Consider the following 13,255-nt stretch of genomic DNA (forward strand, 5'->3'; position numbering starts at 1 on the left):
TTTGCATTTTGTGATGTCTGTAGGCATCAACGCAAAAGGTTCAGCAAATATTCCAGAGGACATTTCTCATTCCAAATCTGGATGTGATTAGGCTCTGATTAAACCGGGTTTGATTAGTTTATACACTCAGGTAGATGAGGGATTGCATTGGAGTTCTTTGTTTACCCTAATTAGCCATTGAAGCTGCAGTCACATCAGCCTTTCACTGTGGTACATGTTGTTCCTATGACAACTGCATCAGTGTCATGGTATGGTATTTAAGAATTCCCTTTCATTGAGGCAAAATCTCATTGCATTTCACAGTAAGAATACATTAGAAACAGATGGAGGAGGTCATGGGATTTTTTCTTTTATTTCATTGAAATCCTCTACCAGAACACATGAACTTGTGTTTGTAAAAGTGTAACCTGCTTTCCTACCTCTCTTACTCTGTCCCTGTGTGTGTTTATGTGTGAAGGTGTCACAAGCATGCATCTGACTTGCTCTGGGAAAAAAAAAATAGGTCATACTTAAAACAAAAAGGGTGCAGTCAACATAGCAACCGTCTGCTGTTTTTTTATTGGCTGACTTGTTTCCATAGTAACAGGTTAACCTTGAGGCTGCAGTCGCAGACCAGTTTGTTGTCTAGGCGAATCCAGAATGTATGGAGAGCTCTGCTAAGTCAAGATGTCACCCATGTTTCAGAGCTCCAGCAACACTGGAGAAAGTGTCTGCATGTTGTAGCAACCTAGAGAGAGTGCAACCCAGTCTCACTAGTCTGCAATGTCAGCCTTGTACAGTCCCTGAAAAAAAGTATTCACACTATGAAATTGTTGTTATTTTTGTGTTTTAATTTATAGTTGAATCACTGATGTTATGTGGACTAATTTATCGACGCATCGATTCACTAACTGGAAGCCTTTATTCACCCCTCAAAGCCGTATGAGGCACATTCTATTATAGATGGATGCACTTTATTTGGCTTCTTTTAAACCATTGACAAAAATCACCCATTCACTGCCATTATAAAGCTTGGAAGGGAAACAACAGTTTTCAATTGGATTTGTCTTAAATAATGAAGTCATATACACCTAGGATGGCTTGAGGGTGAATAAACAATGAGCTAATTTTCATTTTTGGGTGAACTAACCCTTTAGGGGCAAAAACCTGACTTGTTTTTAATAATTTAATATCATGTCCACAAATTATTTCCCGATAAAAAGACATCATATTTGTAAGAAAATGATCGTACACGAGTCAAACATACAGGATACAGCTATCTACCAACAACATTTGGACACAAACTGCAAATTACCACAACAGATAAATAACTAGGCATACGTTAGTGGGAAGGTCCAAATTTCATCTCCACACAGAGGTCAAAATGATCATACATATTCAAGAATTAACATGCCTGGCAACACTGAGAAAGCGATTGTTAGAAAAGAAGCTTGTTTATAGAAGCTATAGGTAATAAAATATAATAATGGAAAAAATGTTAATTGATTGTCTTTTTTATCCTATTAGTTGTAATGGTTTCTTACCCTGCATAGACTGCAACGCAACTGAAGTCCCAGAAGGACATCGATACATTATTCCACGTAACATCAGTGCTTCAACCATGAATTAAAACACAAAAATAAAAACAATTTATTCTCTTACATGTCAGTCTCCGTCACACATTCAGGAGAGAACCACGACGCACCACAAAACAAAATAACTGAAATAGTGTAGCGGAGTGACACTGAACTGTTATGCAGTCAACAGACCTGGAACTACTTCATAGTTGTGGGTTTACTGGGAAATATATGAATATATTTTGTCCTAAATGCAGATGGGTCAGATTCTGTCCCTTCCATCAAGCTAATTAAGTCACACCTGTAAAATGTTAAATTAAGAGATTGATGTTGTCTGGTTAAATTCAGCCAAACATTCGAGGTTAATTCTTTGACAGCTGCCCTTTGATTCCAGTTTGGTAAAACAATTTGATCTTTAAAAGGACTTGTGTATGCCAAGTTTCCTCCATTTTCTTGAAACAGATGTCACATCTATCTTTTCTAACCTTCTATGACTTTTTCCGTGTAACACTTTTTACTTGGTCATTCATTATTCCATTGCAATAGAAATGTTTTCAGTACCTCTTAGTGAAGAACCCTTCACCTTCACCCAAAGGTAGCTAGTATATGTGCAATTGTTTCCTCTCAGGGTTTCTCAACAAAAACACCTCAAGTTTACTCTAGTCACTATTCTGTTGAGCTACTAAGGTCATGGCTAGGTCAAGGTCTTCTTCTAATGTTTTATTAAGATTGTAGAAACATTTTAGCTCAATTGTCTCTAAACTCCTGAGTGAACAATACATTTTCCCCAAATGCTTTTGAGTTCCATAGTTGGTTTTGAAATGTCCTTACTGAACCTGCAAGATCACGATGAGACAGGAGTGATGTACTGCCCCCTGGTGTTAGTGCTGCAGCAGTACGTGTCGGGGGAAAAACTCTTCCAACCTGCTCTCTTGGAGATAGCTGCCTCAAGAATGATCAAACAGAAATTTCTCATAAAATTGTAGAACCGATGTTGAATTGAGGGACATAAACATAATTTAAGCTGAATGTGTAAAACCGATAAACAGCCATATGGGTCCAGTCTTTTGTATATTTATACAAATGTAAAAACGAATATTTAGAAAATATATAAATATGTCTAGTTTGAACGTTTTGAACTATTGTGACAGTGTTTAAGGAACAAACAATACTCCAGAATAAAATATCAAATGTAAATTAAATTATTAACTGCTAAAACAATTGTTAGATCTTTTTTAGATCCTATCATGAACATACGGTCATAAAATGAAGTGCGACAAATACTGCACCTCATGAGTGTGCTAGCAAATCTATTTTTGTTCCTGGCTGGTTTTATGAAATTACGGTAAGTGTTGATCCTCGCTATCCACAGCTGCCTGAATTGCTTGAGCAGCGGGTCAAACCTCCGGTGAGCAGCTATGCGGTTCTTGCTGCTCTTTGTCACTCCATGATGAAATCCCATCTGTCCCAAAGTAACGGTCACCAAAGTCTCCTTTAATGATAGCAAAAACACATCCACAAGATTTCAGGACATAGTGTAGGGTTTGTTTCTTTCTTATATTTATATACACTACCATTTAAAGATTTGGGGTCAGTAAGATGTTTTGGTATTTGACAATAAGTTCCTTTTAGTTAACATTAGTTTATGCATTTGCTAACATTAGCCAACAATGAGCAATATATTTGATTACAATATTTTTTATTAATCTTGGTTAACATTAGTTAACAAAATACAACTTTTAATTGTTAGTTTATATTAGCTCATGAAATATATTAGTCCATTAAATATGAAAAGATATAACTTTTAATAATGTATTACTAAATACTGAAATTAAAGGGATAGTTCACTCAAAATTGAAAATGCTGTCATTAATAACTCACCCTCATGTCGTTCCATGTTCCTCATGTTCCTGTAAGACATTCGTTCATCTTCAGAACACAAATTAAGATATTTCTGATGAAATCCGAGAGCTTTCTGACCCTCCGTAGACCGCAAGGGGCCTACCACGATTAAGGTTCAGAAATGTGCCAAGAACATCAACAAAATAGTCCATGTGAAATTTCATGGTTCAACAATTTTATGAAGCTACGAAAATACTTTGTGCGCAAAAACTAAAATAACTTTATTTAAAAAAAATCTTCTCCTTCGTGTCTCCAAAGCACCATTTTGGAAAATACAACGAAGTATGTACGTATTTGCATTGCTGTCTACGGATATCTTAATTTGTGTTACGAAGATTAATGAAGGTCTTAGGGATTTGGAATGATATGAGTGTGAATAATTAATGACAATTTTTTTTTTTTGAACAAAAATAGTGTGGAACATTATTACAATTTGAAATGGTTTCAATTTAATATTTTAAAATGTAAGTTATCTCAGTTATAATAAAGCTGAATTTTCTTCAATGTAATGTGATCCTTCAAAAATGAATCTAACCTGCTGTAATAAACATTTCTTTTTATTATCATTTGAAAAACAGTTCAAAAGGACAGGATTTATTTGAAAATGAACAATCAATTGTTAATGTATTTATTTCCATTTTTACATCCTTGCTGAATAAAAGTATTTAATTTTTATTTAAAAAATAAAAAAAACTTACTGGCCACAAATTTTCGAATATATATCAGGTAAACTGACCTATGCCTGGAATGACATGAAGGAGGTCGTCTAGACTCTTGTCCACAGCAGTGGTGATGATTTTGACACGAGGGAAGGCGTAAGCCACTGAGTGAACACCCAGCTCTGCCATCAGCAGAGACACCAACAAAACCTTGTCTTCCTGGACATCATGGTCCTGTATATACACACACACACTCACATTCAACATTTTCACATGGAACTGCGGCACCTTTTTACTTTATTGCTAGAGAAGGGAGTCAAATACACTTTGTTCAAAACTGTGTGGACTGTACAGCCAATCGGGGTTTGTACTGTTCATCAGTACATTGTGGAATGAATGAGGTCGATAGCCACATACCAGCAACACCCTCACTGCCATCATGGCCGCCGCTCCTGTGGAAACAGTGCTGTCCATCAGAATCACATGGTCCTCACTGATGTCTCTGGGCAGTCGCAGGTAGTGCAGCTAAATGGAGGGGGGGGTCTTAGTTACCACGGAAACTAAGTGAGAAAGCGGTAACCACAGCCACCAAAAAGAACGAAACTGAGGAGTCAGGAGATCTCCGTTACCACGGAGACAGGGACCATCAGGCAAAACGGACATATATACGGTTTTTGAAGAGCTGAGAAATTAACAGATTTTTTTTTATCTAGAAAGTTGTTAGAATAAGACAAACTGGGATTTATTAGTAAGATCGTTCTTGCAGTAGTTAAGACATGCAAGAAGGCTTCATTGCATCTTCAATCTGTTTCTGATATTGTGTGCATTGATTAGAGGCCCGTGTTACCTCTGGCTCTCCTGAATCTAGATTAGTCTGGATCAGAATCTTGCCGATACGGACGTCTTTGCACACGGCTCTCAGAGCAGGTTCCATGGTCTCCCCGGCCCGGAGAACAGACACACCTGTGATCTAGGTGACAGAAGGACAGGTGCTGCTTCACAACCAATATGATTTCAATCAAATATTTGTGGAAATTAATGTTTAAATACTGAAAATGAACGGGCACACAAATGTACCCCTTTCCCACTAAATCTGCGACCCTCATACTCTTGGCCTTGTGGTGTCCGGATGAAACAGGCCTGTGAAAGGATGGATATTTATGTAATGATACATACAGTAAAGCTGAGAAGACAACGTTTCACTCTGTATTCCTTAAAAGGTATGACAAAAGGTCATCACAATATTTATATTAAGGCAGTCATATTAACATTTAATACTTCACCATGAACCATTTATTTGTAATAATTATTTTAAAAGTACTTTCAAAGTAACAGGCAAATTTAGTATGACTAATTATAACTAATGAAGAATAAGGCGATTAAATGTAACAACTGACTTGTATGCTGATTAATTAGCGGACATTTACTGTAATTAATTAAATAAAATGTTGTAATCATATACATGTAAGTGTTATTCATTGCAATTAGTCTGATTAATGAAAAATGTGTAGTTGCATACTGTAGTGTGTGTGATTGTTGCTATTTGTTTGATTAATCAACAGGCATAATTCAATTCACATTTTTATTGACATTTGATTATTAGAAATTAATTTTATTAATTAATTGTCATTTAATGTAATTAATTCAAACTATATTTTATTAATACATGTGTGACTTTTTTGCTACTCATTTGATTAATTAACTGGCATATATACTTTACCCCAATTTAAAAAAATTTTTTTATTAGCAATTAATTTGATTAGTAAACGACAGCTTACGTAATTAATTTCATAAACATTTTATTTAAGCCTTAGTTATAGTTTAAATCTCAAATTCAGGTTTGATCGCACAATAATATCAATCTTTGGCGAAAAATACATTGGCACACATACACACACACAAAAAAAACACCCACACACCTTGGAGGGCAAGAAAGACAGCGCATATTCAATAAGCAACCGCATCAGTCTCTTTGAGTAGAAGATGAACTCATCACGGCTGGTGTCTCTGTTCCTAAAAACAAACAGAAAAATTGAGGAGGAGTACATAAAAGACGCAGAGAATAGGGTAAAGCAGGCCAGTGAGTCATTAGCCTGATTCACACATGTGAGGAATTCTGAACGACAGCCGGAACAGATGAATGGATTCCAAAACACACTTCAACAATGAGCGTTAACATTTAAAAGTAGGACTCTTGATGTGTTTCAGAGAACTGATTCATGTGATGCTCACCTGATGATGGTGTGCAGACCGCGGACCTGTGGTGTGCTTTCCAATACACTGAGAGTCTGAGGAAGCGGCTGGGACTGATGGGCCATGGCCAGGAGTGCCCTGTGTGTGTGTGTGTGTGTGCATATGAAAGAGCAGAGACATAAAGCAAATCTGCACCATCAAAGAGAAAAAAATTATTCAAATACAAATGAAAGCCATTTGTACACCAGTCCATGACATTTCTAACACTAATACTAAAGAATCTATAAATATATATATATATATATATATATAAAAATATATATATATATATATATATATATATATATATATATATATATATATATATATATATATATATATATATAACTGGTTGAGGGCTAGATGTCAAGTGTTTTACTCCAGAGAATCTCTCTATATCTCTATATTTTTTTACAGACCGCAAATTTATGTTTATATATGTGGGTGTGTGTGAGAAAGAGGAAAACTTCTGTACCTGACACTAATCTCACGCTGGCGAGAGAATGCATGCAATAGAACAGAGATGAAAGAGCAGTGAAAAACTATGAAAGAGAAAGAATGAGGCTGAAAGTGTGAGAGAAGTCATCCGTCTCGTCTAAGAACCACTAAGACAATCGTTTCCCTCATTTTTCCTAGATTCACCGGCAGAGGGCGCCGTTTCTGTTTGTTTTGTGTGGAAATGTGAAGAAAGCTGAAGAAGATATAAATTGTATTTGACTGGATTACTTGTTTTGTAATATTTTACCTATTGTGTATTCTACCATTAAGTGCCATTAAGTGCTAAATGAGATTTGGTAGGCAATGAATGTTTAGCTCCTTTATGAAACAAACAGTTTTGCGATTATACTATACAGTGATTTTTATGTTGAAATTGTGTATAACACATAACAGTGACTGTAAAATGTTTATTTTAGGTATGGGAGTGGCATATTTTGAGTTCTGAGATTTGGAAAAGAGTTACTGGGCTATTTTTGATTGGTCAATGAGCTAGTTTGTTTTTGTGACCTGGCAACCCTGACACCACATGTCACTTAGATTTTTAAGATAATATTGGGAGAAAAAAATAAAACATCTCAGGTTTACATGATGACCTAAGCTGTTAAAAATAGTTTTAATTTTAATTTTTATTTTTGTCTAGGGCAGTCTACTAATGTGAGCACAAAAATAAGCGAATAGCTTCTCCTGGTCTGAAAGAATGGATAAGATCAGTTCACAGGACACTATCATAATGTCCTTTTTCACTCACCTCTTCTAGCTGGCTGTGAACATGCTGAACGATCAGGTCAATAGCCACCATGTTACCTCCACCTGTGTGTGAAGGAGAGAAATAATTAACGGAAACATCTGCAAACTGCAATTATGAACTGCACCAATGCATGTGTGTTGAACTCACCACGTGGCACTACGATGTCTGCAAGTCTCATGGTGGGTTCGATGTATTGCTCGAAGGCTGGTTTTACAAATTTGTTATATTGTTTAATGACCCCCTCAATGTCCCGCCCTCTCTCTGTGATGTCCCTCCTCAGCCGCCGTACCAGCCGGATATCTGAATCTGTATCTACAAAAATCTTCATGTCCATCAGCTGCAAAAAAAGAAGAAGAAATATTATGCTTTCAGTTGTAGGATATAGTGACAGAGGTATTTTTAAACTCAAATCAATATAAAAAATTAAGTAATCAATATTAGTAATTACTTTAGTAATCAATATGCACTAAATAGAAAAACTGTACATTTTAAATGCACCCATTTGTCAACTTCTTGGAACAAATTAGCATATACATCCTATTCTATACGATATGGGCTAAAAATCACAAAAGACAAATTTTGATTTAATGTGATGTTATTAAGATGGATTTGTGATAATGGTCCTTGAACATCTCCTTTACTTCATCACCAAAATATCTTTATCGCTTTCTTTGCTTTGAATTTTTATCTGTGTATTTACTAAACATTCAGAAATCGAAACATTTTATCATACCTGCAAGAGCTCATTGTCTGCAAAGGACAAGATGCCTTCAAAGATAATGACGCTGGCACCATAAACATTTTTCTGAAAGAGCAAAGACCATCAAACCAACTGAAATCTTTTCCAAGCCATCTTCACTATGATAAATGATGACTGTATCTGTGGTATACATTTTTATTATACTTCTGGAAAATCTGTGAATCATCTGTCTCACCCAGTCTTTCTGGCGTCCATGTGTAGTGAAGTCATAGACTGGGATTTTTACACTTTTCCCCTGTTTGAGTTTCTGCAGCGTGGTCACAAGCAGCTCAAAGTCGAAAGCTCCAGGATGGTCAAAGTTATAGTCGTTACGGGCAGCCAGAGCTTGTTCCTCTGGAGACAGAACCTGCAGATGGGTAACATAAAGGTTGCATGTTTGATCACTGGTGGGGCGACACAGACACTGCAAAGATCACAATCCTGCCCTACCACCATATGTGCTTTAACAGCAATGCAAGGGATCACATAAACCATAGCATCTGGGGCTGTTTTAGTATATTAGGATTAGCAAAAACATGTTCAGAGCTACATACAATTGTGTGGTTACGTGTTGGTACAAACATCAACAGAGATGAAGATAGAAGGAGAAGGATTGCAAAGATTTTCACAAAAACTTGACTTAACAGGCTAACTTGACATGGTGGAACAATCCCTCATTCAGATCTCACACTCGATACAAACACTCACAAACATCTCACCTTATAGAATGAGTCCATAGATAGCAAAACCACCCAAGGAACATCCAAAGCTTCAATGATTTTATTGGCTACAGAAGTTTTTCCCGAGGCACTGCCACCGCACAGACCTGTATTAACATGCTTACTTCATTCAAACATTCAGGTTTAGTATTTAAACTCAAATCTACAATAAACCCTAAACTGAGCCAGTAGTGAAAGTCTTATTGGAATGGTATTTTTCTGTTCAGCACGAATTCAGTATGTTTCCAGCAACTCGTACCAATAACAAAGGCCTCTTTAAACTGTGCTCCATGTTCGTTGTACCAGGGCGGTCTGCCGGCTGTGTAGATGGTACGTGTGCCGGTGCGGAGCAGTGGAGGTTCGGTTTTACCCAGAGTGCTGCTTTTCCTGCGAGAGGTGCTGACCGCAGGGAGGAGTCTGTCCAGAGAGTCTTCACCACTTCCACTGGAACAAAAAAGAAAACTGTTTTAATCCTAGTTTAGTTTTTACTAATCTTGGTTCATCTTAATTTCAATAATTGTTTAATACATAATTCAAATCAAATGTTGTACCTGTTAATATTATTTAATGGACCTGAGCTAAATGTATGCAAATGCAGTTAGTTACTATTAACTTATGGTACCTTATTATAAAATGTTACCAAGACACGTGTAGGTTGATTTTCCCAAAAAGTTAGAACACTGTTCTCTGTCTGACCCACACAACATAGCAACAGCAGCTCCACCAATGAGATGCATTTGGGGTGGGGCAATCTGTATGTCCAACCAATCAAATACAGGTGGAGTGTTTGGGAAACCTTACTGACTACAGTTATTTTTGCTTTTCTTTTTGGTGCCACTAATGCTACGTAATAACACACTCAACTTTTTTTCATAACGTTTCATGCAAAACAAATATATTACATTTATGCATTTAGCAGATGTTTTTATCCAAAGCGATTTACAGTGCATTCAGGCTATACATTTTTTACCAGTATGTATTTTCCCTGGGAATTGAACCCATGTCCTTTTGCGCTGCTAACACAATGCTCTTCCACTGAGCCACAGCAACAAAGCATGTACCACAGAATTAAATAAGTTGCTTTTATCAAAATCCAAAGTGCAAAGTGTCCTTTTTGTTTAGTTTATTATAATTATGAACATATATTTTATAACTTGTTTGATGTTTATAGGATATAAATGCCAAACGCAATTGTAAATGCCTTACAAAATTAACTAGCAGTGAGCAGCAGGTGTAATTGATATGCTTAACAAAAAGTAAAACTAAAATGATTCAAAATCTTTTGGTGACACTTTATTTGAAGCCTTTATGTCTAATGCATTATCAAGTGTCATTAAAGGGTATAATGGATTATAATTATTCATAATATGCGTTGTTATATATTATATCTTGTCGAGAATAATTATAACCAAATTTAAAATGCATAGTGTAACAGCAAATTTATTAGTGTTATAATGTATTAACTGTGGTTACAATTATTCATGACATTGTAGAATGCATTATGAGGTGCATTACAAGTAAGGCATATTAAAATTCATTAAAACGACATTTATAATACATAAAGGCTTTAAGTAAACTGTTACCAATCTTTGTTATTTACTGAAATAAGGCTGAAATAAAATGGAATTTTAAAAAAATTAGAAATGTTGCCTTCACAAATTAAATGAAATACGTTTTAAGTACTAAAATTAATACAACTAAAAATGAACGAAAGCTAAATATAAAAACAAAAAACAATATAAATGAAAAAGCACATTAATGAAAAAAGCAAATTACTAAAACTTAAAAAATTAATACAAATGTAGAAACACTATAATAATGCATACAGCAAATATTACTAAAATAGCAATGGTGGGTGTGTGTGTGTGTGTATGTTTAAAGTATTTTCTTGTACATGATCAATTGACTCAACCTAAAACTGAAACGAACAACCTTTCAAACATTAAAATCCAACTGAAATAATTTAAAAGGTTTAAAACAGCAGCCAAGAGATCTTTTCCCCTGCATCACATCAGTGTCACACATAACCTGTTTCTCACTCTTTGTATCAACGTGAGTGAGTGACTAAATCAGGCCAGCAGTCACAGCTCAGTCAAAACAGCTCAACACAGAGCAAGGGAGAAGAGGTGCTGCTAATACTATGATAACAGCCAAAAGACATATGTCAAAAGGCATATGTCACTCTGTTCAGATTATACTCAAACGGGTGGATAAAACGGCATTTAATTTACCTTTTAAATACTAAAAACAGTGCATTTAATAACTTACCCTCCATCTGTACGGAGTGCCCAGCAGCCTGATATTCTGGCCCCTGTGTATCCGGGCAGCGTGCTCATATCAGCTAAAATAGTCTGACGGCTGTCTTCCATATGAGCAATAAAGGTCACATTCTCGATGAAGCTCAAACAGCTAAACACAGATAAACCAGCTAATAATCACAGCTGAAGCACAAAGCGTGGGTCACAGAGAGGGCAGACATCATCGCACTCCGAATGCACTGGGAAAAACGCACGCCTCCCCAAGAAAGCACAGATCTGTAGATAAACACTGGGATCTGCCTTTGTTTTATCAGAGTAATCCTTGAGGTTTGATCGTTACCGACCACTCTAATGTATTTGAGAAACCTTTTAATAAATAGAAAAACGACTTTTCTTTGTGTCTGGAAACTCGCTCGCAGTGTGTGGGCTTGATTGAATAAGAGGATCAGATCTCCAGGTGACATGGATGGAAAGTATTAATAGAACCAAGAGACGAGGAGAAGGAAAGCTTAACTACTCAGAGTTCTCAGATTTCATTTAAGTGTCAGTTTTGTATCAGATGTTTCTTTTAAAATTCCTCAGTTGAAAATACTTAATAATTAAACAAAAAAATAGCACCAAAACCCAATGTATAGCAATAATTTTATTTGAAATCATATTTCACTACAGTACCTTTCTTCCTGAAAGATTGAGATTGCATACATATTTTACTTAGAACAAAAAATTAATAAATAATGCTTTTTGTGGCTTTTTTATATGCTATAGGGTTCCCAAACTTGGGATCACAAAACCCTGGGCTTCGTGAGGGTGCTACATGGGTCTTATGAGTTGATGAAAAGCTAATAATTAATTATAATTTAAAATGTATTTTAAAATAAAAACAATCAAAATAAGAGGTTTACTAAAAAAATATAAAACAATGCATTTTAATTAGATTCCATGTGAGCATGAATTAACATGTGCTGTTAAAGTATTACAATGCAAATTTGTTGTTAAATGACTTAAATAGAGAACTTAAAATCTCACAGTGTAGGCCTACTTCAAGAAAATATTTTAAATCAAAGGTTGTAGTGTGTTATACTAAATGTTGACTTCACTGTTTTCCAAGTGTTCTTAATCTGAGCTGGCCTCCCCACCTGAATTCTAAAACTATAATAATGTAGACTATAGATTTTACAAAAAGAAAGTATGTGTTAAATTAAAATATAGGTCATACCACCTGGTATTAAATAATTATTATAAAGCACAATATTTTAAATGCACGAGTTAATTAAATCACATCTCAAAGGTCGACTCTCGGTTGGGGTTCACTTAGGATGTGATCTCTCCACGGTGCACTAATGGGAACACATGTCGTGTCAGGAGGGAGACCTCAGTCTATAGTTCATTATAATAATAACGCGTCATTAGCGCGCAGCAGCCGCCTGCTGAAACTGGGGCAGGAGGGAAAGAAGGGGGTTAACTAACGCAATGCAGATTTATGTTCTTATTATGATTAATTATCTTTCATCATCATAACGATGAAACATTGTATCCATAGTATGAATAACCGTACCATACCGTGGCAAAAAATAATTAATTGGCTCGGTGTGGGTCTACGGATAGCAAGGTCAGGGAGAAGTGCACCTGCGTAAAACGCATTGACACTTTCCCTATAATTTATATCTATATGTTTGTAGAGTAAAGGGTGGATCGCAGACAGCTGTATTGTGATACCTGTTCGACCGGCTTGAGTTTTTCCTCCTGCACTCCATCTCACACAAAACTCTCCACTGCGATCCGACTAGCTATGAAGCGGGACTCAACAGTAAGCTGTTAATACGTCGAGAAAAGCATTGTGGGAAATGTAGTTTGGGCACGCTCTGTGTGCCATTCTTATAATTCAGTGCCTTAAAGACCCTATCGACTGTATCTTTTTAAATTTTCTCTGAAAAAAAAATGGCT

At 35.9% G+C, this 13,255-nt stretch overlaps 1 protein-coding gene across 1 annotated transcript; it reads right to left on the reverse strand.

Annotated features, from left to right (window-relative positions):
* Nucleotides 1-11,560, reverse strand: uckl1a (uridine-cytidine kinase 1-like 1a). Its single transcript, XM_026270329.1, has 16 exons — nucleotides 11,322-11,560; nucleotides 9,313-9,497; nucleotides 9,054-9,160; nucleotides 8,531-8,701; nucleotides 8,329-8,400; nucleotides 7,743-7,932; nucleotides 7,596-7,657; nucleotides 6,825-6,841; nucleotides 6,350-6,448; nucleotides 6,037-6,130; nucleotides 5,195-5,257; nucleotides 4,965-5,087; nucleotides 4,535-4,642; nucleotides 4,195-4,351; nucleotides 1,642-3,048; nucleotides 1-782 (listed from the first exon to the last, which is right to left on the reverse strand). Exons 1-15 carry the CDS (start codon nucleotides 11,420-11,422, stop codon nucleotides 2,954-2,956), a joined length of 1,644 nt encoding a protein of 547 aa, XP_026126114.1. The 5' UTR covers nucleotides 11,423-11,560; the 3' UTR covers nucleotides 1-782; nucleotides 1,642-2,953.
* Between the last annotated feature and the right edge of the window lie 1,695 nt (nucleotides 11,561-13,255).

Source organism: Carassius auratus, chromosome 8 (assembly GCF_003368295.1).
Source record: "Carassius auratus strain Wakin chromosome 8, ASM336829v1, whole genome shotgun sequence".
NCBI classification, from domain to species: Eukaryota; Metazoa; Chordata; class Actinopteri; order Cypriniformes; family Cyprinidae; genus Carassius; species Carassius auratus.